The 27,307-nt window shown below is 40.0% G+C and overlaps 1 protein-coding gene across 2 annotated transcripts in view; it reads right to left on the bottom strand.

Annotated features, from left to right (window-relative positions):
- Positions 1–27,307, bottom strand: part of LOC149459510 (agouti-signaling protein-like) — a 114,198-nt gene that overhangs the window by 10,457 nt on the left and 76,434 nt on the right. The window contains exons 1-3 of one of the 2 annotated variants that reach the window (XM_089680990.1): positions 26,682–26,774; positions 6,894–7,037; positions 6,733–6,794 (exon numbers count right to left, since the gene is read on the bottom strand). In XM_089680990.1, the coding sequence (XP_089537116.1) occupies positions 6,733–6,794; positions 6,894–7,035 (204 nt within the window). In that variant the 5' untranslated portion in view covers positions 7,036–7,037; positions 26,682–26,774. Of the gene's footprint in view, positions 1–6,732; positions 6,795–6,893; positions 7,038–26,681; positions 26,775–27,307 lie in introns of those variants that run through there. The other variant, XM_089680989.1, reaches the window with a different exon arrangement.

Here is a 27,307-nt window from a genome sequence, read left to right as displayed (position 1 = left end):
AGTGGTAACTTATTAACTATTTTAGACTGTTTCAGAGAAATACACACATTAGAAGTATGAACAGCAGTATGTATTGAGATAATTAGGTGTGAGTTGCTCATTAACATTTCTTTTGTTTCCAAGGGTGGGAGTCATTAAGGTCACCTGGCAGGGGGTCTCCATGAGGAATTTGAGGTGTGAATGGTCTTTAACATATCTTTTGTTTCCAAGGGTGGGAGAGGCCTGAGGTGTGAATTGGTCTTTACAAGGTGTGACAAGCTTGGTAGGAACATCCTGTGTTCAGTGTTTTGTCCATCTGAGTACCTTGAAAACTCTTTGCATGCATTTTTCATGATGAAAAAAGGCTCTGGACAGCATTGGGAACTGGAAGAGTTAAAACAAAAACGTGTTTTGCGTTTGAAACGCTGATAAATCGACGTCTGAACACAAGTTTGTTGCATTCAAAAAAACGACTGTAGACTCAACTGCCTGTAAACTACTGTAAATGACATAGTGTACATGGACACATAGGAAAACATTAGGTTGAGTTCAGGGGCTGCTGAAAAAAATGCTGAACAGCTCCTAAACGTGAGTTTATCAGCTGCAGTGTACATGAGCCCTTAGCACCAACCAGTCTCAGGCAGCAGCACAGCCTTGAGTTCTTGGCAGACTCTCCCAGCAGCCACATGTGAAGCACAGTCTCTCTCCTGCAGCAGTAGATAGTCTCTTAGGGAAGCCAATTGTAACAACACTTGCAGCTTTCAGCCTCTCCCAGCAGCAGCTTTTGCAGCAGACCTTAGCCCCAGCACTCACAGGCATCCAGACTCACTGTAACACTGAGAGCATGCTGCACTGGACTCAAGACCCCCCACCCCTGCTCTTACCATGGGTCCTGCCTCTGGCACAGTCCCTGGACAGTTCCCAGGTAATTCCACTCTCTTCCTCGGTCCTGGAGCTCTGTCCCAAATCCCACATGGGTCCCTGTACTTCCCAGCCACTCATTTGGCATTAGGCAGGGCTTAAATGCCAAGGTGGTCAAAAGGAAGTTCTCCTGGTCCAGAGTTGCTAGGGGTAGACATTGTCCAGGACCAGGGGCGGACTGACCATTTGGAAACTCGGGCACTGCCAGAGGGCCCGGGGTCAGGAGGGGGCCCCATAAGATGCCCCGGTACCTTTTTCATAGGCTTTTTTGAGTTTGGGCAAGGACACAGGGGCCCCATGATCCCCTATTGCCCGGGGGCCCCATGAGTTGTCAGTCCGCCCCTGTCCAGGATGCACAGCAGCAGCCAATTAGAGTCCTGTGTCCCCCTCCTCTCCCTTAGGCTGAAACTTACCAGCGAGAGGAGAGAAAATAATGTCCCTGGATAGATTTACTTTCAGCACTAGATCAGTAGGTGCTGACTGATGGCTTACCAAAGGATTACTTTTATTATGCCTTTTAAGTTCTGATGTTTGTGTGTAGTTTTCATACCATATGTTATTAATATGTAATTATTAACCCTCCACACTCAGATTGGCACCTTCTTCTGTCCAGTTTTATCTCCTGCAGAGTACTGCTTCGCTCTATGGGGAGCTGCCTTCGCCTACCATACTCTACCTAGGATCCCTGGATTATGGACGTTTATGTCTTGTTTGTCATTTTGTCGTCATATTATTTTTTTTTCTATCAGGACCCATTTATGCTTGTGATGCAATGCTGCATGTTAATGTGCGTTGCATTAATGAAGGCCATTGATTTAAATAGGCTAATACACCAAAAACGTTGCATGCACTATTTTTCACCAATGCAGTGCACAACAATACACAGTCGTGTGTACTTTGCCTTTTGGTGTGCTGCAACAAAGGGGCTTTTGAAAATGTGTGTTGGGGTTCAATGAAAGGAAGCACAGCACACCAACTTGCATAATATTTTATTTAATATTTTTTTTATTCTTACCATGCATAATGTAATTGTGAAAATCAGAGCTGTATATTTATTTTGTGCCTGACGTGGATTTGGACTTTAAGTTTATTGACATTAAGGATGAGGTTTGGGTTTGCTGCTACCATGGATTTGAGTGAATTTATGTGCAGGCTCACCCAAGAAAATCTTGCTAAAACCAAAATTCACTGCATGACCTTTGAACTGTGGCTATGTTGTAAAGTATTTTAAAAATATTGTTTTGCATTGGTACGTATCCCTTGGCTCAGCTTCCCATGCTCTATTTGATAACAGTTTTGCCTTTTAGTTTTAAAAATTGCCAACATTTAATGCTTTACGTAGATCACTGGATACTTTTCAGAGACCATAATGTGCAGACAGAACAAGTTTTGTCTACTTTGTATTTGTTTACTGCATGAAACAAGCCTACATCTGTGGAGCAGCTTGTGACTTGCACTTCGGTGACTCTAAAAACCTGACCCCCCGAAGCATGGTGGTACCCCTAGAGACACCAAGGGGTGACATTTAGGGGTAGATCATTTAGGCATAGTAGGATATAAGGACAGATGGGCACCAGTCAATTTAGGTTGAATCACAAAAAATAATTTGTTACTACAGTCTATGGGAGAGAGGGTTAGGGATGCAGATGCTCAGGATTTCATCAGAATGCTGTCATTTCACTTGTAACATCACAGGAAAAAAAAGCCTTTAGGTCGAAATGACACTTCTGTGTTACAAACTCTTTGTAGGAGGGGAGAGTCAACCAGCCTCCATGGGACTCCATTCTGTTCCTAATCATCTGCAGCAGAGTCAACCAACCTCCATTGGACTCCATCCTGCCTTCAGTGACAATCAGCACCAGGCCTAATTACATCCAGGCCCCTTCAGGCAGGCAGGCATAAAGCAGCAGCTCCATCAGATGTACTTTCATGTACCCTCCCCAGGCTAGAGCCTAGGGGGATGAGAGCTTGCATAAGCCAATGCCAAATATTTATACCATTTCCCATAATGCAACACTGGCACAGGACAAATTGGCATTGGCTGACTGCAACCGTGCAGAACTAAATGTATAGACATTCCTACTTAAAGCTGAGCTCCACACAAAAGGGGAAGTTCCGTTTTAAGGACTGCTCCCCCATTCCCCATTAAGGATTGGCACCTTTGGGGGGCAGAGGGAGCAGGTACCCAAATTTGACAGGTACCCGCTCCCACTTCCGGTCCGATCGCCTAGGCGATTGGAAGCGGAAGGTATCCTCCCCCTCTCCCTCCCTATAGTCTTTTGGGACATGTGACAGGTCCCAGAAGACTACAGGACCATTCATGAAGTGCAGTGCTACTCACGCATGCGCAGTGGGCACCTGGCTGTGAAGCCGCAAGCTGTCACAGCCGGGTGCCCACACTGAAGATGCTGGCCTCCTGGAATATAGGACGGCCCATGAAACGGACACAGCCCGGGACCGAGGGACAGGTAAGTGGCTGTTTTTTAAAAGTCAGCAGCTACAGTTTCTTTCATTTTTTGACAACGTGAGTGGAACTCTGCTTTAAGTCAAGGTGGCTAACTTACAACTAAACTCCAGATGAGATAGTTGACGTACATGTGTTTTAATAATCTTACCCACCAAAATATTTGTTTTACTATACAGTATATACACATGGTAGAAACCATAACTGATCATTATTTACACAGGTTCCCATTACTGCTATGCAGCGTTACAAGAAGGTTATGCTTTACTGCAAATGGTTATTACTTTCTCCAAAAAAGATGGTTATTACTTTCTCCAAATGCAAGTTTATGAGTTGGCAGATGTCTTATCTCAACAGTTAGGTATAGTTTTCATAGTAGCTTGTTGGTAGCTCCATTAATTTGTGCCACTGGCGATGTAGTGGGTGGGGTATGTGCCCTTTTTATTAGTAGTAGTGGATTGGGCCGATGAATTTAGGTACATCAATATGCCACCCCTCACCAACAACCTGTAGATTTATGACCTATGCCTCAGAGTGGGTGAGCCCTCTGCAGGGCCGAACTGGCAGGAGGCTATAAGAGAGGACTCAAGTGGGAGGAAGCAGAAAGATATAGTTGCCCCTGACTTTTATTTAACAGGCCTGTAGCTAGAAATGGAGTAGCTCTTTGGGACTTGGGTCAGAAGATACTCCGTAAGTGCTGCTTGGGGACTCATGGAAAAGTAAGGGGAGAGATCCTAATAGTGTTTGTGATTGCTGCAATAAAGTGTTCTGTGAGTTGTGTAATGGAGGTACTGTGTTCTGCACTGTAAAGACACTGCTCAGGAAATCGGGTTATGGACTTTAATGCAATAAAAATGTTCTTCGGTAGCTGATTGAAAGGCCCCCCCCGTGAGTGGACATACTTTATTCTGAGAAACACACCTTCAGCCAGGAATAGGTGAGTACCATTGTAGTTGTCAGGGGTCAGGCTTGGAGACCAGTAGCTATATTTATTTATTTATCGAGTTTATATAGCGCCAAAGGGTTTGCTCAGCGCTGTACAATAGAGGGGGGGACAATACATGAAACAGAACAGTAACATCAAACAGTACACAAGGGGTAAGAGGGCCCTACTCTTTCGAGCTTACAATCTAGGAGGGAGGGGGTAGAGGCACAGGAGGAAATGGCTGTGGGGGATGGAGTGGTAGGAGGAGGGAAGGGCAGCGGCTGTTAGGTGAGGGTGGGGTAGGCTTCCCTGAAGAGGTGGGTTTTCAGGGAGCGCCTGAAGGTGAGGAGGGAAGGTGACAGTCTGATGGATTGGGATAGTGAGTTCCAGAGGATGGGGGAGGACCTGGAGAAGTCTTGCAGTCGTGCGTGGGAGGAGGAGACCAGGGAGCAAGATAGAAGGAGGTCCTGTGAAGAGCGAAGGGTACGGGTAGGGTGGTACCTGGAAATCAGGTCGCTGAGGTAGTTAGGGGCAGTGTTGTGAATGGCCTTATAGGTCAGGGTGAGCAATTTAAATTTAATGCGTTGGGCAATGGGGAGCCAGTGGAGGGAGAGGCAGAGGGGGGTGGAAGAGGTGGAGCGGCTGGTGAGGTGGATGAGTCTGGCCGCTGAGTTCAGGATGGTCTGAAGCGGGGAGAGCCTGCACTGGGGTAGGCCGGTGAGGAGGGAGTTGCAGTAGTCCAGGCGTGAGATAATCAGGGAGTGTACTAGTAGTTTAGTGGTGTCTGGGGTAAGGAAGGAGCGTATCTTGGAGATGTTCCGGAGGTTTAACAGTAGACAGGTTCCCACTGATCAGCAGGATAAGTAAACAAGCAGGTCACCCTGGCAGAAGTGCAGGGTCTAAGCACTAGCTAGTAATCACCAATGCTCATGGAGTTGAAGATGGGTTTTTCTGTGTGTTAGTACCAGGTTGCGGTCCAAAGGATCACCCCACCAGGAGGTGAGCAAGCCAGGGTCCAATAGCAAGTATAACAGGTAGGGTTCAAGCAGAAGTGTAGTCAGTAAACAAGCCAAAGGTCAGTTACAAGTAGTTGCAGGTTGGGATCAAGCAGAAGCATTGCTGAGGAACAAGCCAAAGGTTGGTAATAAGTGGTAGTGGATATAAGGACAGCTGCAGGTACACAAAGGAACAAGATATCAGCTGGGGAGAGCACAATAGTCTGTCAAACAGGAAGTTCAGAGACATGGCTTAAATCAGGAAGTTCAAATCAGGAGCAAAGAGTTCAAATGTTCACCAGAAACAGGAGACAAAGCAAGAAAGTCCAAAGGATGGGTCAGGAAGCAACTCAGGTGGATACGCAAGAAGAGCCACTACCAGGCACAGAAGAGGTTGTGGGTTCAGATCCTGGTCCTGACAATCATAAAGAGGGTGGGCCTCAGTCTGGGAGAGCTGGTGACATAAAATGGTGAAGATATATGGTATAGGTATTATTAAGGGTTGCTGTTGGATGTGGATATAGACTATTGATTACATTTGTTAGTAGATGTTTTGTTGGAATTACAATTTTTGGTATTTGTAATATACTTTTTCTTTTTTTCTATTTATGTTGAAATGGCTAAGTACCATACTGCAACAGTAATTGAGATGTAAGTTGTGGATATGTCTTGATATTGTACCATTTAGAAAATAAAAATGGAGGAGACTCTCCCAAAAAGACAGGTATGTGCATATTATATCGGAAGAAGATACAGGGTGGGGACTGGGCTAGCTTGGAGGGAAACACTGTCCAATCTAGGTCTCTTACAAGCTATTCTTGCCTGCTTCTACCGGCTAATCTGAATATCTAGACTTTTAATTTAATAATAAAAATATGGAAGTGCAAACATGAAAATCTGAAAGGCACAACATATATATACTTTAAAGCTAAAATCCAGGCTAAACATGCTTTGTAGCAGCCATGTGTATTGTTACTTGAATTGGGGTTTTTAGTGTATTTCTCTTGATCTTCCGCAGTAATTTCAACATAAAACAACTCTTACACTTTACCTCTGTTCAGGAGTTTCCTGTAATAAGACTGGCTGCTGCTTTCTCCACAGGGTGACTGATCCTGTATCCGCCCCCCATGTATTTTTCTGCAAGCAGCCTGCAGCTCTATCCAGGGTTAACTGTCCAGGTTAAGCGCAGTTCTGTAATGGGTCACTGTTTCTTCTTTTACAAAGTAACATCTCATTTTGCAAAGGCATTTGGTGTATACGAAATTGATTTTAATCCTTTGTGACGATAAAGGAACATATTTAAATTAAATATTTTGTGCCGGTCTTTAGCTTTAAGGTATATACTACAATTATAATTCAAAATATACACTCACTGAAAAAACACTCTACTCCCCCCCCCCCATCCAATATGACAGTTGCTTACAGTTTTAGTAAATCAGATTAGCTACCTTTGCTAATTTATTCCTTTCAGCATCCACTCTGGTCACCCTCCGGGAGGACTTTTTTAAATCTGCAAGATATAATATAGGATTAGGAAGCATCAATGAATTGTGCTTCCTTACGTAGCTGAATAATACTATGTACTACTTCTTTAGTGTCTGCTACTCACCAACTATGATAGGAGGGAGAATGTCTGGAAGTCGGGCCATAGTCACACTGCTTCTTCTGTTTTGTTTCTCTTCCAGAATAATGTGAGAATGGGAAAACCACATCACAGTTGTTAGTAGAAGAGTTAGAGATACCTCATTCATGTCTGCAACAAGCAAAGTTATATTCACTATATCCGTACTGCTTATCCTATTACCATTGTAAACAAAGTAATTCAGTGTAGCTTAGGGTGTGGTTGCCATCATTCCTATTTCCATAGTACAGAAAATGATATCTTACATTTATTGGGATTTTTTAAAGGCAACCTTAAATTGCACAAGAGAAACCATTTTTTTTAATCAACATTTTATTTGTACAAGTCATTACATTTTTGTTTTGCTTATCAGCAATTCAGACTACTTATTCACTAAAATGATGGTATGTTCCAATATATATCGGGTGGTATCCCCCATAACTGATTTCTATCCTACAACCTCAAAGTCTGACTGCAGATACATTCAGCCTGGGATTGCTGTGCAATATATTTGGCAATATGCAATGACCATTTTGTATGTGCTGATAAGCAAAACAAAACATTTTTAATGACTTGTACAAATAAAATGTTGATTTTATTTTTTTAAATTGGTTTCTCTTGTGCAATTTAAGGTTGCCTTAAAAATCCCATGAAATGTAAAATATAATTATCTATCCAATTAGAATTATTATTTGTCAGCAGTGTTGCTTCAGCAAAAACAGTCAAAAGGAAACAAAACAAAGCAAAAAAAACCATAGTCATTTTTGAAAAAAAATGTAAAAAAAAAAAATTATCTTGCTGGGATGAATCCATCTTAGCAACAACCCGCTCCTTACTTTTAGAGGTGTTATTATTATTATTATACAGAATTTTTGTAGCGCTTTACAAAATAAATATTATGGAGAAGTATCCCAATTTTGGATTCCTCTCTTTACCCAACTGTAGACATCCCTTCTTGCCCTGTTCATGTTCCCCCTTCTTCTTCCCCCAACCCCTTTTGTTCCTTTATCTTTCCTTGTATATACACATCCTACTAGCATACACTCTCCCTTTCCCTTCCTTACCCCTTTTTTTTGGTTCCTTTGATAGTTTATCTTTAAATGGTTGAGGACCACATGCTTGTTCAGACTTTGCATGCACTTGTACTTTAATGTACGACTGCACTGAAATCACTTCATTTACTTCTTGAAATGATTATACACTGTATGTTTCATTGCCTTGTATTCATTTGCACTTCAATAAAACTTTTTGAAAATATATTTTTTAATTTTATTATTTTATTATTATTATTATTATTATTATTATTAATATCGTAAATTACAGTTTCAGGACAGCCACAGTAACATGCAAATTGCCTGAAATGTCAACTCAAGTGAATGGTAAGAAAGTTTGTACAATTAATCATTGGCAATTTTCATTTGTCTATCTTGTCTTGTAAAATAAAAATCTTACTACCAGGGCGGACTGACAACTCAGGGGGCCCCCGGGCAATAGGGGATCATGGGGCCCCTGTGTCCTTGCCCAAACTCAAAAAAGCCTATGAAAAAGATACCGGGGCATCTCATGGGGCCCCCTACTGACCCCGGGCCCTCGGGCAGTGCCCGAGTTTCCAAATGGTCAGTCCGCCCCTGCTTACTACTGTAACAGGATGGGTAATTGGTCAAATGGTCAGAATGAGAATAACTGTAACTTGGAGTTTGCTAAACAGGTGCAAAGTTAGAATCAATAATGCAAAATGGGTAGAATGGCAAAGAGCATGCATACATCACAAAAGAATAAAAAACAGGTTATGAAGGTTGCACAGACATGGGAAACATGACTGCATAGCATAGTCTATATAAGATTTTATAGTAACAGAGAGTCAAGTTGAGAATCACTACTTTAGTAAAACAGTACAGAACACAGCTACTTGTGATTGTCCTCAATGAAGTCCAGGGTAACACAGGAAAACATGTGGAGGGATCCAAGCATCAAGTATGAAGCACCACCCCTCTGGAATTGAATTCCTTTGCTAGCAATCAAGGAGGTGCTCCCCACGGTAGCTGAGTCTTTTGGAGAATGGCTTGAATATGTCTATCTTAAAACTGCAAGACTATGAGGAAAGATTTGAGGAACTGAATTTATTCTCTCTTGAGAAGAGGAGATTAAGGGAGGATATGATCAACATGTATACATCAGTGGTTCATATAGTAGAGTTAGTCACGCTGAGGTCATCACAGAGGACAAGGCGCCACTCTTTACGTCTGGAGGTAAAGAAATGTAATCTCCAAACATGGAAAGGTTTCTTCACAGTGAGAGCTGTGAAAATGTGGAATAGACTCCCTCAAGAGTTGGTTCTGGCCAGCTCAGTGGATTGATTTAAAAAAGTCCTGGATTCTTTCCTAGATACAAAGAATATAACTGGATACTAACATTTATAGGTAAAGTTGATCCAGGGAATATCTGATTGCCTCTCGGGGGATCAGGAAGGAATCTTTTCCCCTGCAGGAGCAAATTGGATCATGCTTTGCTGGGTTTTTGCCTTCCTTTGGATCAACTGTGAGTGTAGGATTATAACAGTTGACCTAAACACTCACTGGCCACTTTATTCGGTACACCTTGCTAGTGCCAAGAAAATCTCCCCCACATCATTACACCACCACTACCAGCCTGAACCTTTGATACAAGGCAGGATGGATCCATGCTTTCATGTTATTTACTCCAAATTCTGACTCTACCATCTGAATGTCGCAGCAACCAGTCTGCCCATTCTCTTTTGACCTCTGACATCAACAAGGCATTTTCATCCACACAACTGCCTCTCACAGTATATTTTCTCTTTTTCAGACCATTCTCTGTAAATCCTAGAGATGGTTGTGCATGAAAATCTTAGTAGATCAGCAGTTTCTGAAATACTTAGACCAGCCCATCTGGCACCAACAACCATGCTACGTTCAAAGTCACTTAAATCCCCTTCCTTCCCCATTCTGATGCATGCTTTGAATTTAAGCAAGCCATTTTCACCATGTCTTCATGCCTAAATGCATTTGATTAGCAATTTGTGTTACCAAGCAATTGAACAGGTGTACGTAATAAAAGCTATCTTGTTACGTGTTCATTTATTTATCCACTGTGCAACCAAAAGAAAATTCTTGAAGATTTGCAAACTTGGAGTATAAAATATATTGTCAACTTTCTCCCACCTTGACCTAGGTTTCATCACTGTACTATTATCGCCATTTTAATTCAATTATGTCACTTTCATTTTTTGTAGCTATTATATAGCAGCGCTACATCACTTATTTATTTTTAATTTGCATCACTGTACTATTTCTACTTATTTGAAAATCACGTCTGGATAGAATATACCCGAGAGGTAAGCAATCCTCAATTAGTATATACAGTTCCAAGCACAGTCCCAACAGTGGACTTGTGTACTACAGCTCCATGTGCATGCTAAAAACAATCCAACTCAGAGAGGTCTTAGCCATCTGCAGATTTTTGCTTTTGAGAACAAGTGCTGTGACACTGTGTGTGAAGGTAAGTTAATTATTTCAGGCTAACCTCTGCCTAGGCCCTTTAGAGCAGTGGTTCTCAACCTTCCTAATGCCGTGACCCTTTAATACAGTTCCTCATGTTGTGGTGACCCCCAACCATAAAATTATTTACCCAGTAATTATAATTTATGAGTGTCGTTTTACCTCCAATACTGCTGCTTTCAACACAGTAGCTGCTTTTAACAGAGTAGCTGCTTTCTACACAGTAGCTGCTCTTTACACATCGGAAATATGTGTTTTCTGATGGTCTTAGGGGACCCCTGTGAAAGGGTTGTTCGACCCCCAAAGGGGTCGCGACCCACAGGTTGAGAACCACTGCTTTAGAGTTATGTAGAGGTATGAAAGATCAAGCAATACTTTTATAGATCCCAAAGTGATTAGGGCTAGAAGTTCTATAAGCTCTTATGTGTAGAGATATAGTAATAATTATATCATATTTCAAATTGAGTAGGGCTGCATAGAAGTATTTAAAAGCAAGTAGAATTCAGGTTTTCCAATCACCTCCATGGCCACAGGTGTATACAATCAAGCACCTAGGTATGCAGACAGCTTCTACAAACATTTGTGAAAAAATGGGTCGCTCTCAGGAGCTCAGCTATTTCAAGCGTGGTACCGTGATAGGTTGCCGCCTGAGCCATAAGTCCATCCATGACATTTCCTTGCTACTACGGTCAACTGTTAGTGGTATAATATTAAAGTGGAAGCAACTGGGAACAAAAGAAACTCAGCCACAAAGCGGTAGGCCACATAAAATGACAGAATGGGGTCAGCGCATGGTGATGCGCACAGTGCGAAGAAGTCGCCAACTGTCTGCAGAGTCAACAGCTAAAGACCTCAAAACTTCATGTGGCCTTCACATTAGCACAACAGTGCAGCAGAGCATCCAAGCCTTACATCACCAAGTGCAATACAAAGCATCGGATGCAGAGGAGTGGTGTAAAGCATGCTGCCACTGGACTCTTTTCTGGCAATCTGATGGACGTGTCTGGGTTTGGCTGTTGTCAGGAGAACGATACTTCTTGCCAAGTGTAAAGTTTGGTGGAGGGGGATTATTGTGTGGGGTTGTTTTTAAGGGTTTGGCCCCTTAGTTCCAGTGAAGGCGTCAGCATACCAAAGACATTTTAGACAATTTCATGCTCCCAACTTTGTGGGAACAGTTTGGGGATGGCCCCTTCCTGTTCCAATATGACTGCGCACCAGTGCACAAAGCAGGGTCCCTAAAGACATGGATGAGTTAGTTTGGGGTGGAGGAACTTGACTGGAACTTCCGATTCTGGGTCACCTGATCGCTGTGATAGCCTCTGAATGGTCACTGTGAAGGCCGCCCCTGTGTTTTCTCTCTTTGAATGGAGGAGAGAGATATATTGTATCTTTCTCTGTTCTTTCAGGGACAAAAAAAGTGTTAAAAAAATAAAATACATGTAAAAAAAATACCTAGATCAAAGTTTGATCTAGGTCAGTGCCAGGGTTAGTGTTTGGGTCAAGGTCAGGGTCAAAGGTCAGGGTCAGTATTTTTTATTGGTCTGGATTTTTTTTCAGCTTTTAAATTAGTATCAGGGTCAGTGAGTGTTTTTTACTATTTTTTTACTGTTTACTATTTTGGGCCAGTTTTCCTTTGATAATAAAACAAAATCAGGAGATATCCATTACCATTCACCACCAAACAAAAACCCCATTTGTCCTAAAAAAACCAAGGTATAATCCACCTGGATGCACAAAGTAGTTGTGATGATATGTACGGTTTTAAGGTTTTACTAACACATCTCAAAGTTGCAAAATTGTACTTAGGCATTTAGATTTGTTTTACCCTTAGGCACAAAGGGGTTAAACTCAAACACAGCCTCTCTCACATTTTTAACAGCAACAGTCTTACCATTCCCATTGGCAGAAGTTGCTGTCTTCCTTTGTGTGCATCGTCTCAGGAACCATACCTCTGCTGCACTTTCCATGGTGCATTTCCCCATGCAGCCACAGGGTGAAACAGATGCCCTTCTAGGCATCACCGACTTTCAGGCATGCCAGCCCTCTTTGCAGGGATGATGAGCCACCTCTCCACTGCAGGTTTACCATCCAGACAACACCTCCTCTCATGTTACCATGGGAGACGGCACTCTCCCAGCAGTACATTTTCAGCTCTCTACCTGGCTATGCTGGCTCCACTTGACCCCACCAGCTGTAACTTTCATCAGAAACACTGCACCATGATGTATAGGTCTCTCCATTGACCTTTCAGCTGTTTCTCCAGGCAACAGCCTTCATCTTTGCAGTCAGACACAACAGAGACAGTTCTTCAGAAATATTTTTGGCTTACTGTCTCTTTAAGGCTTGCGAGACAAAGCACATTAGTTTTCTAACACAGTTTCTGGCACTCACTGTTTTTGGTATGCAAGGCTCTGGAACTCAACCATTTTTTGCCCGCATCCTCCACCAATTGTGATGATTAGGGGTGATTTAGCTCACTTGGTAGTGCCCAAACAGTGAGTTTACTCCACGCCAGAGGTATTTTTTAGGGCTTTTTCTGCCCACTTTTGTTTAAAGTGTTACTAAACCATAACAGTAAAATCTGTCTGTATATGCAGTAAAGAGTGCTTGGTATACTCACTGTGGAACCTAAGGGGTTAATCCTGTACATTGTGTAAAAAGGATGTTTGATCCTGTCTTCTCTGATCCTCCCCTTCTTCCAGTGTCTCCCAAATATATCCTGATAGTACAGTGGCTAGAGACAAGCTGCACATGCTCAGTTTGGTATGTATTGCTAGAGAGTTTTTTTTATTTCTTAGGAGAGTGCATGTGATCAGCACAGTGCCAATCAGCACCCTCCAGACACAGGTCCTACATCCTGTTACAGGAGAATGAAAACGCCTCCTACAAGCTTTAACATGTGCTATGCTGGGCACTGATAGACGTCACAAGACTGCTCTAACTGCTGATGAGAAAAGGTATTTAGCAGCTTTTAGTTTACTAAAATAATTGCATTTCCATGTTGTGTGCACTGTGGGAGACCAGATAGAGTGAATGTAGGGTCCTGGGTTTAGTAACACTTTAAAACAAATGCAAGTTCACAAAAAAGGTTTCCCACGCAGGGGGTTATCACAATCAGTAAGATGCAGAAAATAGTATTCAGCCTCCTGGCTTTTTATGCAGCTTTGTAGCACAGCTTAGCAGTGTTGGTCTTCCTGACCATCAAACACCTCCAGTGCTCGTGCACAAGTACAGCTGTTCTTCAATATTCAGTTCTGTGTCCTTTTAACAGCATCCCAGCTGCTCTGTCTCCCATGGACTGTCTTCCTTACAGGCTTGTGCCTCTCTCTGTCCTGACCTGGACAGGTCGGTGCATACCAGCAGCTTCTGTCTCCCACCCTAGGAGGTGTCTCCAAAATAGGAGCCCTGAGCTATCCTCCCACCTGACTATATAAGCAACTTGCACAGTTTACTCATTGTACCTGCTGTCTAGAAAACATGGTCCAGACTGCCATTTTACACAGTGGCATGGCCTCGCCCCCTCACTATATATATATATATATATATATATATATATATATACATATATATATATATACTGCTCAAAAACATTAAAGGAACAGCTTGAAAACACGTCAGATCTCAATGGGGGAAAATATCATGCTGGATATCTATACTGATATGGACTGGGTAATGTGTTAGGAACGTAAGGATGTCCCATTGTTTGATGACAATTAAAATTATGTTGGAGTGCTCTTGTCATCTGCAATACGTAGGTAGAACGTCTAGGAAATTGTCGGTGAGATTAGGTGAACACATTAGAAATATTAAAAAAGGATATAAACATCACAGTCTTTCCTATCATTTCAGAATGTGTCATAATAGGGATCCATCGTGTTTGAAATTCTGCGGGATTGATCGGATCGTTTCCCATTGGAGGGGGGGAGATATGGTCAAGAGTATCTCGCAGAATGAAACAAAATGGATCTTTCAATTAGGATCTTTGTACCCCAAAGGGTTGAATTCGGACATAGACATTAATTGTTTTTTGTCTAATTGGTAAGAGCATAGTCTATTTCCATTAAAAATTCCTCAGGTGTCTTATTAATAGTTTTTTTACACATTGTAATGCTATTGCATTTTTTAAAAAATTTTTTTATTATTTTTGTTATTGGTTTATTTTTATTTTTATTTTTATATTTATTTTTATTTTTTAATTTTATTTATATTTTATTTATTTTTTTTTTTTATATATATATTTTTTATTTTATTTCACATATTATTTTGAGTTTTATTTTTATTTTTATTTCATTCATTTTTCATTTTTATTTTTCCTTTTCTTTTCTCTTTCTTTATATATATATTATAAATACCTATATTTTTAAAAATGATTTGTTGTCATCAGCAGTACACTGATGTTCCTATTGAATGGCTGTGCAGGGGGACAAGTCAGAACAAGTCTGACAATTGGAGGACAGGCAGGTTGTTCTCCCAGCACAGCCAGAAAACTGACCATGCTCAGATGGATGTGCTCTCATGAAAAAGAGAGGAAGTGCAGTATAGACAATTTATTAGTGAATAATAGATGAATTGCAATTACAAGATAAATAGTTAAAAAGAATCATCGTGTGGTGTGGTTAAGATCCAGGTTAGGACCACCCCCTTCACCTCCTACATCCGACGCTACTCTCCAAGTCTCATCTTGGTACACAGACATATCCTAGTTCACACTTCCTGATCCCACGGACTGAGCTGCCGCTGGACGGCTGGATGTCTCACCTGGATTTTAAAACACCACACATTGAGTGTTTTTAACTGTTTATCTTGTAAGTGCAATTCATCTATTGTTCACTAATAAATTGTCTATACTGCACTTAGAGGCACCTTCCTCACTTTTTCATGTTTACTGCATTAGAGCCTTGCTTCCACTCTAAGAAGAACTGCCTCTGGGTTATTGCTCCCATCCATCACTGATATCCATCTGGCACTTTTATCCTACAGCTACAGAGGTTGGGCTCTAACAAACGCGCCCTATATAATATACATTTTCTGGATGTCCTCTCATGCCTAGAATGGTCAGTTTGAAATAGAAAAGCAAGGAGACTGGCAGGATCACCAGGTATTTCACGCAAAGGAAGAAATACAGAGAGAACAGGATATAAGTACATGGTACAACAGGCATATATCAGAAATATGAAATGCTGGGGTAACAACATCTTTATGGGTCAAGTAGGCATTCTATAACATCTTACAGTGAGTTGGTCTACAGAGAAATATAAAAGGTCAAGTAGATGTTCTATAGAATGTCGAATAGAATAGAGCTGTAAAGAGATATTAAAGGTTAAATAGGAATTCTATAGCATATCAGAATGAGTTGGGATACATAGAGATATGAAAGATCTAGTAGACATTCTATAGGCTCTCAAAGTGAGTAGGACTATGTAGAATAAGACAGATCAAGCTGAAGTTGTATTGTATTTCAAAGGTATCAGATTTGGAAGGGAGAGCCACGCAACACTTTTACCAGTCTGTACTACTTTCAGAAAGGGTGCACAGATTACAAATAAAGAAGAAAAGGATAGAGCTGCTTGTCAATGTACGTGAGATAGATAAAGATGGTAAAATTCCAGGCTATGCAGCATTCACTCACACAGCTCACAATACAACCCTCCATAGACACCCCACAGCTCTGGTGTGTAGGGTGGTAGCTTTCCCAGCTAGAAGAACATAGGAAGATGCCTTTTTTTCTTCTAGGCCATAATGCTCCCAAGAACACAGTATCAGAGTTGTAATTGGAAAGTCTAGTATCCATCTGCCCTTGATTTACTTATCATGCCTTCTCTTCTTTCTGTTCCGGTCTGGCTTCCCATGTGTCTGTGCTGCTATTTTTCACATCATACCTCACTATAGTTATTTTTTTTACCTATTATTCCCCAAAAGCTAGTGTAAACCAAAGAGTTAAGATAATATTCATCTAGATTAAAGCCTTAAGGGAGAAGTCCACCAAAGTATTTTGGCAGGAGAAGAGGAGGAATGCTTGGAGGCACACGTGTGTATGTATTGTTAACCCCAGCTATCCAACCTGTAGTGAGTGTGTTTTCAGAACATGTTCTTACTGACCTAAATGTGAAACTCTAACACAAACCTGAGAGCAGCAACAATGATGTGGACCTGATTTACCAAGCTGAGGAGAGCTACTGGTGAGGGCCCACTGGAGGACATTGGGCCCTCAGGCCACCCTACTGAAGTGGGCAGAGACCACTCATCTGCACTGCTAAAATAATCTTCACTTCTTGTTTGCACGGGGATACAGTGCTTTCTACAGGGGTACATTGCTTATTGATGGGCTATCTTTGGTTTTATATTTACGGTGAAAGATCCGTTAACAAATAATAAACAAACTGCAGCTCATTCTAAAAATTTCAAATGCAAATCTTTCTTTAACCATTAGCCGCCCGGCCTATAGCCATTTGGCGGCCGCAAAAATGCTTCAGCTTTCCGGGTGCATGCCATTTGGAACTCTGATGGTAACCTCATGTTCCTCTGAAAACTTGTAAGAATTGTTGTATTGTATGTATAACTTAACCAGTAGCCGCCTGGCCAATAGCCGTTTGTCGGCCGGCAAAATGCTGTAGATTTCCGGGTGGACGCCATGCGCAGTTCACGCGGTTGCAGAGCCGCGCAGCGGAGCGATCTGTCACCGACCGTGTACTTCGGACACGGCCGATGACAGATCTGAGTACCGGCCCCCGTTGCCGGTACCATGTGACCTGCTGTGACCAATCACAGCAGGTCACATGACAGTTGTATGCAATGGATGGCTTCATTCATGCCATCCATTGTATAGTAGTGCCTAGCTGTGAATGGTCACAGTAGGTCACATGCACATGTCATGTGATTAGCTGTGGCCAAATCACAGCTAAGCACAAAAAAAAAAAAAAAAAGCCCTGAATGAATCGATTTCATTCAGGTAAATGCTTGCTTATAGCAAAGTAATTCTTTGCTATAAGCAAATTGTGTAAAAAAAAAAATACTGATCACTTCCCCAAAGTAGTACAATGTTACTATGGTAACATTGTACTACTTTGGTCATAGTAAAATATGAAAAACAAATCTTAAAAAAAATAAAAAAAATGTAATAAAAAAATTAAAAATAATAAAAAAATAAAAAAAAAATATATATAAAAAAAATAAAATAAATAAATATATATATATATATATATATATATATATATATATATATATTTTCATACTGTCACCAGTCAGTGTCCCTGTTCACCGCCATGCCAGTTATAGGATGATGCTGTACGTAAAAAAAAAATAGTGAAAATAATTTTTTTAATTTTTTCATTTTCCGAAAAAATATGACAAAAAAATACAACTTCCAAAAACTCGCCATTCCTCTTATGAAGTACATCGGACTGTCTACTCTGCAAAAAGGGGTCATTTGGGGACATCTGTACTGTTCTGACATTCTTGGACCTCAAGAAATTAGATTGGCTGTCAGTACTTCAGGACTGATCAATTTTCAGATCTATCCCATAGTTTGTGAACTCTATAACTAAATAATACATCCTAATTTGGGTTATTTTCACCAAAGACATGTAGCAGAATACATCTTGGCCTAAATTTATGAAGAACAATTATGTATTTGTAAACTTTTATAACAGAAACAAAGAATAACGTGTTTTTTTTTCAAAATGTTTGGTCTTTTTTTGTTAATTTAGCAAAAAATAAAAACCCCAGCAGTGATTAAATACCACCAAAAGAAAGCTCTAGTTGTGTGAAGAAAATGATAAAATTTTAGTTTGGGTACAATGTTGTATGACCACGCAATTCAAAGTGTGAGAGCACTGAAACGTGAAAAATGGCCTGGGCAGGAAGGTGTAAAATTGGATAGAGTAGGGAAAGATTGGTCCCCTGTTAAGTTATTTTTACGGTCTTTGTAATATTAGCCCCCGGTCACTTTGGGTGCGATTTGGCCTGCGACTTACATCGTAGGCCAAGTCGCACCCTATTGTCCGCTATTAGAGCAGTCATATCGGTGCAGTTCCGACTTGGCCAGAGCCGCACCAATTTCTAAAGTAGTCCATGCACTACTTTTCGTGCACTTTGCTTAGACATCTGTGTCAGATATCTTGAAAATTGCAAGGAAATTAGCAGGTCACCCAACTTTGAAATCGTACGACTTCACTGTAAGTCTCACAATTTCAAAATCGGTTTTGATGTGACTGGGGGCTTAGGGGGACTTTCCTTCTGCTTCCTTCCCTGGAGGCACAACAGGAAGTTAGAATATATCCCCTAAAGTAAGAAAAATACCTGTCTTATAGACAGGTATTTATAGACAGGTCCTGTTCTTATCAGTGGAACAGCTGACCCCATTGGACACAATACACACACACTTTATGCAAAACAAATAAGTTTTGCCTGTACACTTTAACAAGCCATAAAAATGTAAGTTACAAATTTCATGAATTGATACATTTACAATCAAATCCATCTAGTTCAACCAATTAAAGGGAGAAAAATGTATACAGTCCTATACCCACAGTTGGTCCATTGGAAGGCAAAAAAACCCACTAAAGCATTATCCAATTTGCTCCAACAGGGGAAAAGATTCCTTCCTGATCCCTCGAGAGGCAATCGGATATTCCCTGGATCAACTTTACCTGCAAATGTTAGTATCCAGTTAAATTTTGTACATTTAGGAAAGAATCCAGGCCTTTTGTAAGATCCAGCTCTTGAGGGAGTCTATTCCACATTTTCACAGCTCTTACTGTAAAGAAGCCTTTCCATATTTGGAGATTAAATCTCTTTTCCTCCAGATATAAAGAGTGCCCCCTTGTTCTCTGCGATGACCTTAAAGAGAATAACTCTACACCAAGTTCATTATATGGACCACCTCTGTATTCATACATGTTGATCATATCCCCCCTTAATCTTAATACATTCAGTTCCTCTAATCTTTCCTCATAGCTGAGCTCCTCAATGCCTCTTATCTGTTTTCCCTTCTCTGCACTGTCTCCCGATATTCTTTTTGTGAATTGGTGCCCAAAACTGAACTGCATATTCCAGATGAGGTCTTACTAAGGATTTGTACCGGCGGAAATGATATCTCTCTCTCTGGAGTCTAAACCTCACTTAATACAATAAAGGATTTGGCTCGCTTTGGAAACCGCAGACTGAAATAGTACTTTTAATCCCAGACCCTATATCATTTATAACTAAATTAAAAAGTAAGTGTTCCAACACTGAACCTTGGGGTGTCTGTCTTTCTGTCTGGCAATCCGATGGACATGTCTGGGTTTGGCAGTTGCCAGGAGAACGGTACTTGCCTGACTGCATTGTGCCAAGTGTAAAGTTTGGTGGAGCGGGGATCATGGTGTGAGGTTGTTTTTCAGGGGTTGGGCTTGGCCCCTTAGTTCCAGTGAAGGGAACTCTTAAGGTGTCAGCATACCAAGACATTTTGGACAATTTTGTGCTTCAAATGTTGTCGGAAGAATTTGGGGATGGCCCCTTCCTGTTCCAACATGACTGCACACCAGTGCACAAAGCAAGGTCCATAAAGACATAAATGAGCGAGTTTGGGGTGGAGGAACTTGACTGGCCTGCCCTGAGTCCTGACCTCAACCCGATAGAACACCTTTGAGATGAACTGGAGCGGAGACTATGAGCCAGACCTGACCTCACAAATGCACTTCTGGAAGAATGGTCAAACATTCCTATAGACACACTCCTAAACCTTGTGGACAGCCTTTCCAGAAGAGTTGAAGCTGTTATAGCTGCAAAAGGTGGGCCAACTCAATATTGAACCCTATGGACACAACCATTAACCACTAATCATCAGTAAAACCATACAAAATTATGTTTCCCTCTGATTGATAACTTATAATAGTTAATACAGCACTTTGACCCTCAAAAGAGTCCATATACCATTCAAATGTAGAAAAGCACTAGATGCATTACTACATTTGAGTCCAACGTTTTTTGAAGCCAAATCTTCTTCAGGGAAAAATAATGGGAGTATCACAATAATAAAAGCAAAGAAGAACATTTGACATGTTTGGCGGTCCAAATCACCACCTAGGCATCTATGGCAGGGACAGTTCCAACTCCTTCCCAACCCAAGGCAGGGAAACTGGCATCAAAACTCTAGACCACAGAGGGAGGAGACCAAAGCTGCAACCAGCACAGCACCCCCAGATAATCAAACCGTTGTCTCATCCAGCATGTCACCATCCAACATAATGTCATATGTTGCCTACCCTGGATTTTCCACCAGTGACTGCCAATATTACTTATTGAATAGCTACTCTTTTTTCCCCTTTATTTTTATTTAGAGGTTGTGTTTTGGGGGTGTATTTAGGGGTGTATTTTGTGCATGGGGAGTATTTTGGGTAGTTTACCACTTGCCTACTTGCCCCCTTCCTGTTCAGGCCAATTTTCACCTTTCAGTGCTGTAGCACTTTGAATGACAATTGCGCGGTCATGCAACACTGTACTGTATGAAATGTTTATAAGTTTTTACATAAAAATAGAGATTTCTTTTGGGTTTTTTAGTTTTTGTGCTGTAAATGAAAAAAACTGATTCATTCAGTAGTTTGTGTTGTGATCAGCTTTGATTGGCCACAGTTGATCACATACTACAGATGGGCTGTGATTGGCCCAGTCTGTACATGTGGCCACTGTGACCAATCACAGCTAGCTGCACAGTTGTAAGCAATGAATGGCATGAAAGGAAGCCATTCATTGTTTACAATGGTCATGAGATCTGCTGTGATTGGTTACAGTGATCACATGACACTGGTGGGGGTCGGTGTAGTGATCTCTCATCGGCCGTGTCCGGTGGACGCAGCCAATGACAGTTTGAGTGAGGTGCGATCCTGGGAGGATGTCATATGACATCCTCCCAGGATAATAGGGATTCCACTCGGCCGTCATCTTACAATACGCCAGATGGGAAGGATTTAATATAGTTCATTAAGGTCTCATGTACACTGGCATAAAAAACACTGCTCCTAGAGGACTTTAGCGTTTTGTCTGTAGAAGCTACTAATATTATCCTATGTGTCCATTCACATTAGGTAATCTAGAGGCATTTTTAAGCTCAGCATTTAGAGGCAGAAAAAAAACTATTTTGCTTTGCATTTTTGAGAGCATTTTTCTGGCAGAAAAAAACGCTAAACGCTCCTAAATGCTACTAAACACCCCTAAGCGCTAGTACAAAAAAATGCACAAAATGTGTTTTTTTCTCTGTCAAGAACACTGGTGCTTTTTAAGGCCAATGTGCATGGAGCCATAGTGTTGTTTATATTTCTATTTTTGTGTGTATGTATTTGATTATTATATGTATACTACTGATGGGCTATTTATTAAAGTCCATCATGTGATGGACACTTAAAAGTAACTTCTGTGAACTGCCTCAAACCAACTTAAAGCGGCATTCCAGTTGAAAAAAAAATAAGTCAGCTACAAAAACAGGTAGCTGCAACGCTGCATTACTTTACCTGACAATTGCACAGTCACGCAACGCCTGCGCCCAAGTAAAATTTATGTCCTTTTTTTCCTACAAATGAAGCTTTCTTTCGGTGGTATTTGATAACCTCTGTGTGTTTTATTTTTTACTCTTTCAAAAAAGACCGACATTTTTGAAAAACAAAAATCAATATTTTTGACTTTTTGCTATAAAACATATCCAGTGAAAAAATTAAAAAAATCAAATTTTGTCATAAATTTAGGCCAAAATGTATTCTGCTACATGTCTTTGCTAAAAAAAACCCCAATATGTGTAAATTAATTGGTTTACGTGAAAGTTATAGCATCTAAAATTGGTGGTATATATCCTGGAATTTGTTTTTTTTATAGAAGTAATGGCGGCGATCAGCAACTTATAGCGGGACTACGGCAGGCATTCTGACACTGGGGGGGGGATCTGACTAACTGCCACTGACATCCTCAGTGACACTAATGCAGTGATCAGTGCTAATAAAAAGTACTGACACTGTACTATTGGCACTGGGAAGGAAGGGGTTAACATGTGGGTGATCAAAGGGTTAACTGTGTGCTGTTTTGCTGCGTGCTGTGTTTTACTAGGGAGGCATGCTGTTTTGTATTGCTCTGCTATGCAGAGTAATACAAAGCAGCATGCTGGTGCTGACAGGGGGGAGATCTGTATTGTTTACATACAGACTTCTCCCCCGTCAGTGTTCCTCAGCAATCGCAGGGTGCCAGATGGAAATCTCTGGCCAGGACTGGGTGATTGACAACTGTAGCCGCCAATGGCAGTGCAGGTAGGGCGCACGCCCCCTTTCCAGAAATACAAAATCATATATACATATATGTGTGTGTGTGTGTGATTTTGCACAGCCCTGCCACCCTGTAGCTGTAGTTCTGCTATAGGGTGGTCGGGAAGTAGTTAATTTTCACCTTCTGATCCTGCCAGGAGATCTGTTGTTTTTCACCAAACAAGCTGTCCTACAGATGTTTCAGTTACAGGGATGAGACTAATGATTTGCCACTGACAGGGGTGCTTAGAAAGATCAGCTTTTATTTAATAATGTAAAACCTTTATTGCAACAGGAAAAAAACTGTTGTCTTAACTGCTTATAAAGTGTTAGCTGGAGTTAACCTTCAATGTGTTAGTGCATCTAAATCTGCTAGTACATCTAACAATACCCTCCCACTAGACTGACATTGCTGCTGTTCAAAGGTGTTTCTCTTGCCCCTTCATCCAGAATGGGGACACTCTAATACAGGAGGTGTGTTACTGGCCAGATCACTGGGTGAAAACAGAGGGGAAAGAAAACTAAAACACTAAGCCATCACATCCAATGATTGGTAAGCTGCAATATATTGCATTTTTGGTTTTGGGTTTAATACTGCTTTAAGTTATCAAAGACCAGCTCAACCTAAATATGTTTCCTTTCACATAGCAAAGAACAAAAATGCTTCATTCAGTAATATAGTTTTGATATTACTTTGAATTCTTTTATGGGTGTTCACACTATTCTCATGTCAAACACTGATTTTGTAAAAGAAATAGGCTTCCAGAAACTGACACTATCATTTCAAAGCTTTAGGCACGCATTATTGAAGCTCTATAATTATTAATACATTAATAAATGCATTTTCTAAATACAATCATTGTAAGGACCTGAACTTGATCTGATATCAGCTTTTTTCAGTCTCTATGTCGCAGAGCTAGAGTTGAACAAATTGGAGAAGCACCAAGGCAAGGAACCAGTCAGCTCGTGTGCGTCCAAAAAGCATGCTGATAGAAGGGGAGAGCAGAGCGACAGAAAGATGAGCTCATTGCTGTGCTGCTTCTCTTCTCACTGTCCAGTCACAGGGTCTAGGACAGGGTTTCTCAGCCAGGGTTCCATGAAACTCTAAGGTTCCTCCAAGGTTGCTAGGAGTCAGGGGCGGACTGACCATTTGGGCGCTCGGGCACTGCCCGAGGACCCAGAGTCAGTAGGGGGCCCCATGAGATGCCCCTGGTACCTTTCATAGGCTTTTTTGGGTGTGGTTTGAGTGTGGGTGAGAACACAGGGGCCCCTCTGACTCCCTATTGCTTGGGGGCCCCATGAGATGCCCCTGGTACCATTCAAAGGCTTTTTTCATGGGCTTTTTTGGGTGTGGTTTGAGTATGGGTGAGGACACAGGGGCCCCATGATCCCCTATTGCCCGGGGGCCCCATGAGTTGTCAATCCGCCCCTGCTAGGGGTTCCTTGGGCAATAAGCAATTTCTGCTTCTCAGACACTTTTTTACCTATAAGTAAGAGGGTAATTCCTCTGAATGACCACAAATGTAAGGAGAATTCTTCCCATTGACCATCCCGCTAATGTATCATTTACGTTAGTAAATTAGAGTCATTTTTAGAAGGGGTTCCTTGAAGCCAAAAAAAATATTTAAAGGGTTCTTCCATGTTAAAAGGTCAAGAGAGGCTGGTCTAAGATGACCTGTGCTCAGAGGAAGTAGGTTGAATGGTGCCAACCAACTGAGGACACCTAGCATCAGGAAAAAAAATTACTGCAATGGAATCTCTAGATTGAAGATGAATACAGCAGCAACATCTGCTTTTGTTATTTTATCTTTAAATGAGCTACACAGTTTTAGCTTGTTATTCTTAGTTGTAATTCTGCATTAACACTTCACCTGGGTTATTAGTTTCTACACCTTTCAATACTTTTATATAGCTTGTTTTTATTTTTTTTATTTTTGTTATTTGTAAGAAACCACAGAATCTTAAAATCACAGCAGGCATGGAATTTGTAAATGGTTACTGGTTTATATTTAGGCAGCATAAAAAAAGAATATTCACTCAGCCTATGAATAGGGATCAGCTTTGCTCACAGTGAATAGCCAATTGTGTCCCGGGAAAAAAAAAAAACAGGATTTTTGCTATCACATGATTAGATGACTAACATGATCACAGCTTCACCGTATTTACTAATCTCACTAGCCATTCACCGTACTATGTGAACCATTACATTTCTCCATTGTTTCCCCTGATACGATCAATCATTTTAAATAAGCATTGGTTAGGCTGGAACAAACGTTTGAAGAAACATTCTCAGAAAACAGAAGTTAATCTGTTTTATTTATTCATTTATTTATTTTAGAGAAAGGTGGAGCAGTAATATCTGTGAAATGGTAACATTAAGCCTCACTAGACATAATTCACTCAAAGCAATAGGTTTTTTATTATTATTATTATTATAATTATTATTATAAATATTATAGCATTTTAATATATATTTTATTTTTCTACATTGAATATCAGCTATTTTTTTACAGATTTGAATTTTTATGAGTGTTATTTAAACTCTTAAATGTTTGTTATATGATGATGTTACAAATGTTAGTGCTGCTGTGTCTAAAAAAAATGTTTTCCTTTTCTTTTACTGCTTTATACAGTCTATCTATCTATGTATCTATGTATCTATGTATCTATGTATCTATCTATTTATCTATCTATCTATCTATCTATCTATCTATCTATCTATCTATCTATCTATCTATCTATCTATCTATCTATCTATCTATGTATCTATCTATCTATCTATCTATCTATCTATCTATCTATCTATCTATCTATCTATCTATCCATCTATCTTTTATATTTATATATATTCTAGTGATACAACTTCCTTTTTTTGTACGGAAACATTTAAATTATCATTAACTTGGCAACTGGGGTCAGCAAGTTTAATCCAAGTGCACATCACCATTTTGTAGTCTCTTCTCATTTTTTTTGTCAAGATAAGTGATGGGATAAGCACAAGAAATAGAGAAGGACAATTGAGAAAACATATTTTCTGCACATGCTTTACACTGCCATAAACTGATATAAAAATATGAAGCATGTTTTACTTTTATTTTTTACTCTGCTGTCTGATTATGGTAGTCTGTATATGTGCATCAAATACATCTTTATATAGAGAATGATAGCTCTTTATGTCATCCTGCTCTGGTATATGTTGTCCGTCCATTGTTCTTTTAAAGGGAGAAGGATGCAGTAGAACAAAGCCATGGCACAACTTCATAAATCATTCTTTGATGACAATTTTCTTGTCAATTTTTAAAAAATATATCTGTACTATAAAATCCTGGACCAACTAATATTAAAAATTGCAATTTTTTTAAACAAAAGAAATTAAAGAATAATCTTCTTAGAATGTAAGCCATAACAAGCAGAGTCCTCCGATTCCTACTGTATTAAATTGTATTGTAATTGTACTATTTGCACTTATGTTGTAAAGAGCTGCACAAAGTGTTGGCTCTATATAAATCTTGAATAATAATAATAATGTATGTATTTTAAATATTAGTAACTTTCTTTAAATATATTAGAATATATTGTATAAGGTCTTTATTATTTTATGTCAATTTAAATTTTCCTCTTTTACCTTCAGGGTAATAGCTGTCAATGCTTGCTTTATTTGATACAAAATTAATTGTTTAGAATAAAATTATTTAGATTTAAAAAGTAAATATATATTTTTAATCAAGGGAAACTGAATATTAAAAGGAAAATCTTTTTTTAAAGTCACATTCACAACATTTAAAACCAATACAACGAATCTACAAAATTAGCTATTAGAAAGTCCAAGAAAAATATCAAAATTTTAAGTCTTTAGTTAAAATGTATTCCTTGAATTCTATTTGCCCTTATAATGTGCATAAGATTCTTATTCTAATATTATATATTTTTTATAACATAAATAATACTTCAACACTTATCACACGTCCATTTAAATTTTATTTTAAGCCACTTACCTGTCTACCTGTAGATCTGAATAACAATTTTGTAGCTGGTCCTTGCTGTCACTGTACCCAGCATTGGACCTGTCTGTGTTTTAAATAGAGTTGTGCTGGGCATTGAGCCACATGTGGGTTTCCTTAATAAGGAGTAAAACTCCAGTCCTGTCATCCCCATTTCCATATTATGGAATCTGCAGTATGCTTAGTCCATTGCTTATGTCTGTTTTGCCTCTTTAGCCTTGGCTATTCATTCAGTACTATATGTCCTAAATGTTTCCCACATATATGGCTGCACCTTCAAGCCGTTTTAAGTGTGGTAATGGTTTACTGTTGTAAATGCAGACATTAGAGATATGGAAACTGATTGATCTGTCACAAATAAATGGTTGCATATGCAGGTTAAGAAAATTTTTGAAAGCCTAATTATGGAGAGTGGAACGAGTTGAACAATCACTGAATGTTACTTAGGTAATATTTGTCTTCCTCAATTATTCTAAAAACATCATGTTTGTGCTGCTAAAAATACTTTTTTGCTTTAGAAATACACAAAAACAAGGAAATAATTTTGAAGTTAAAAATACGACAAAGAACTGAATGTATACATCAGAAAAAAGATCAAGTGTTCCTTTGAGTCTACACAG

Source organism: Staurois parvus, unplaced genomic scaffold, assembly GCF_062004578.1.
Source record: "Staurois parvus isolate SC_StPar_1 unplaced genomic scaffold, SC_StPar_1.0 ptg000255l, whole genome shotgun sequence".
NCBI classification, from domain to species: Eukaryota; Metazoa; Chordata; class Amphibia; order Anura; family Ranidae; genus Staurois; species Staurois parvus.
Note: the sequence above shows the minus strand (reverse complement) of the source record. Positions and strands in the feature narration are given on the sequence as shown.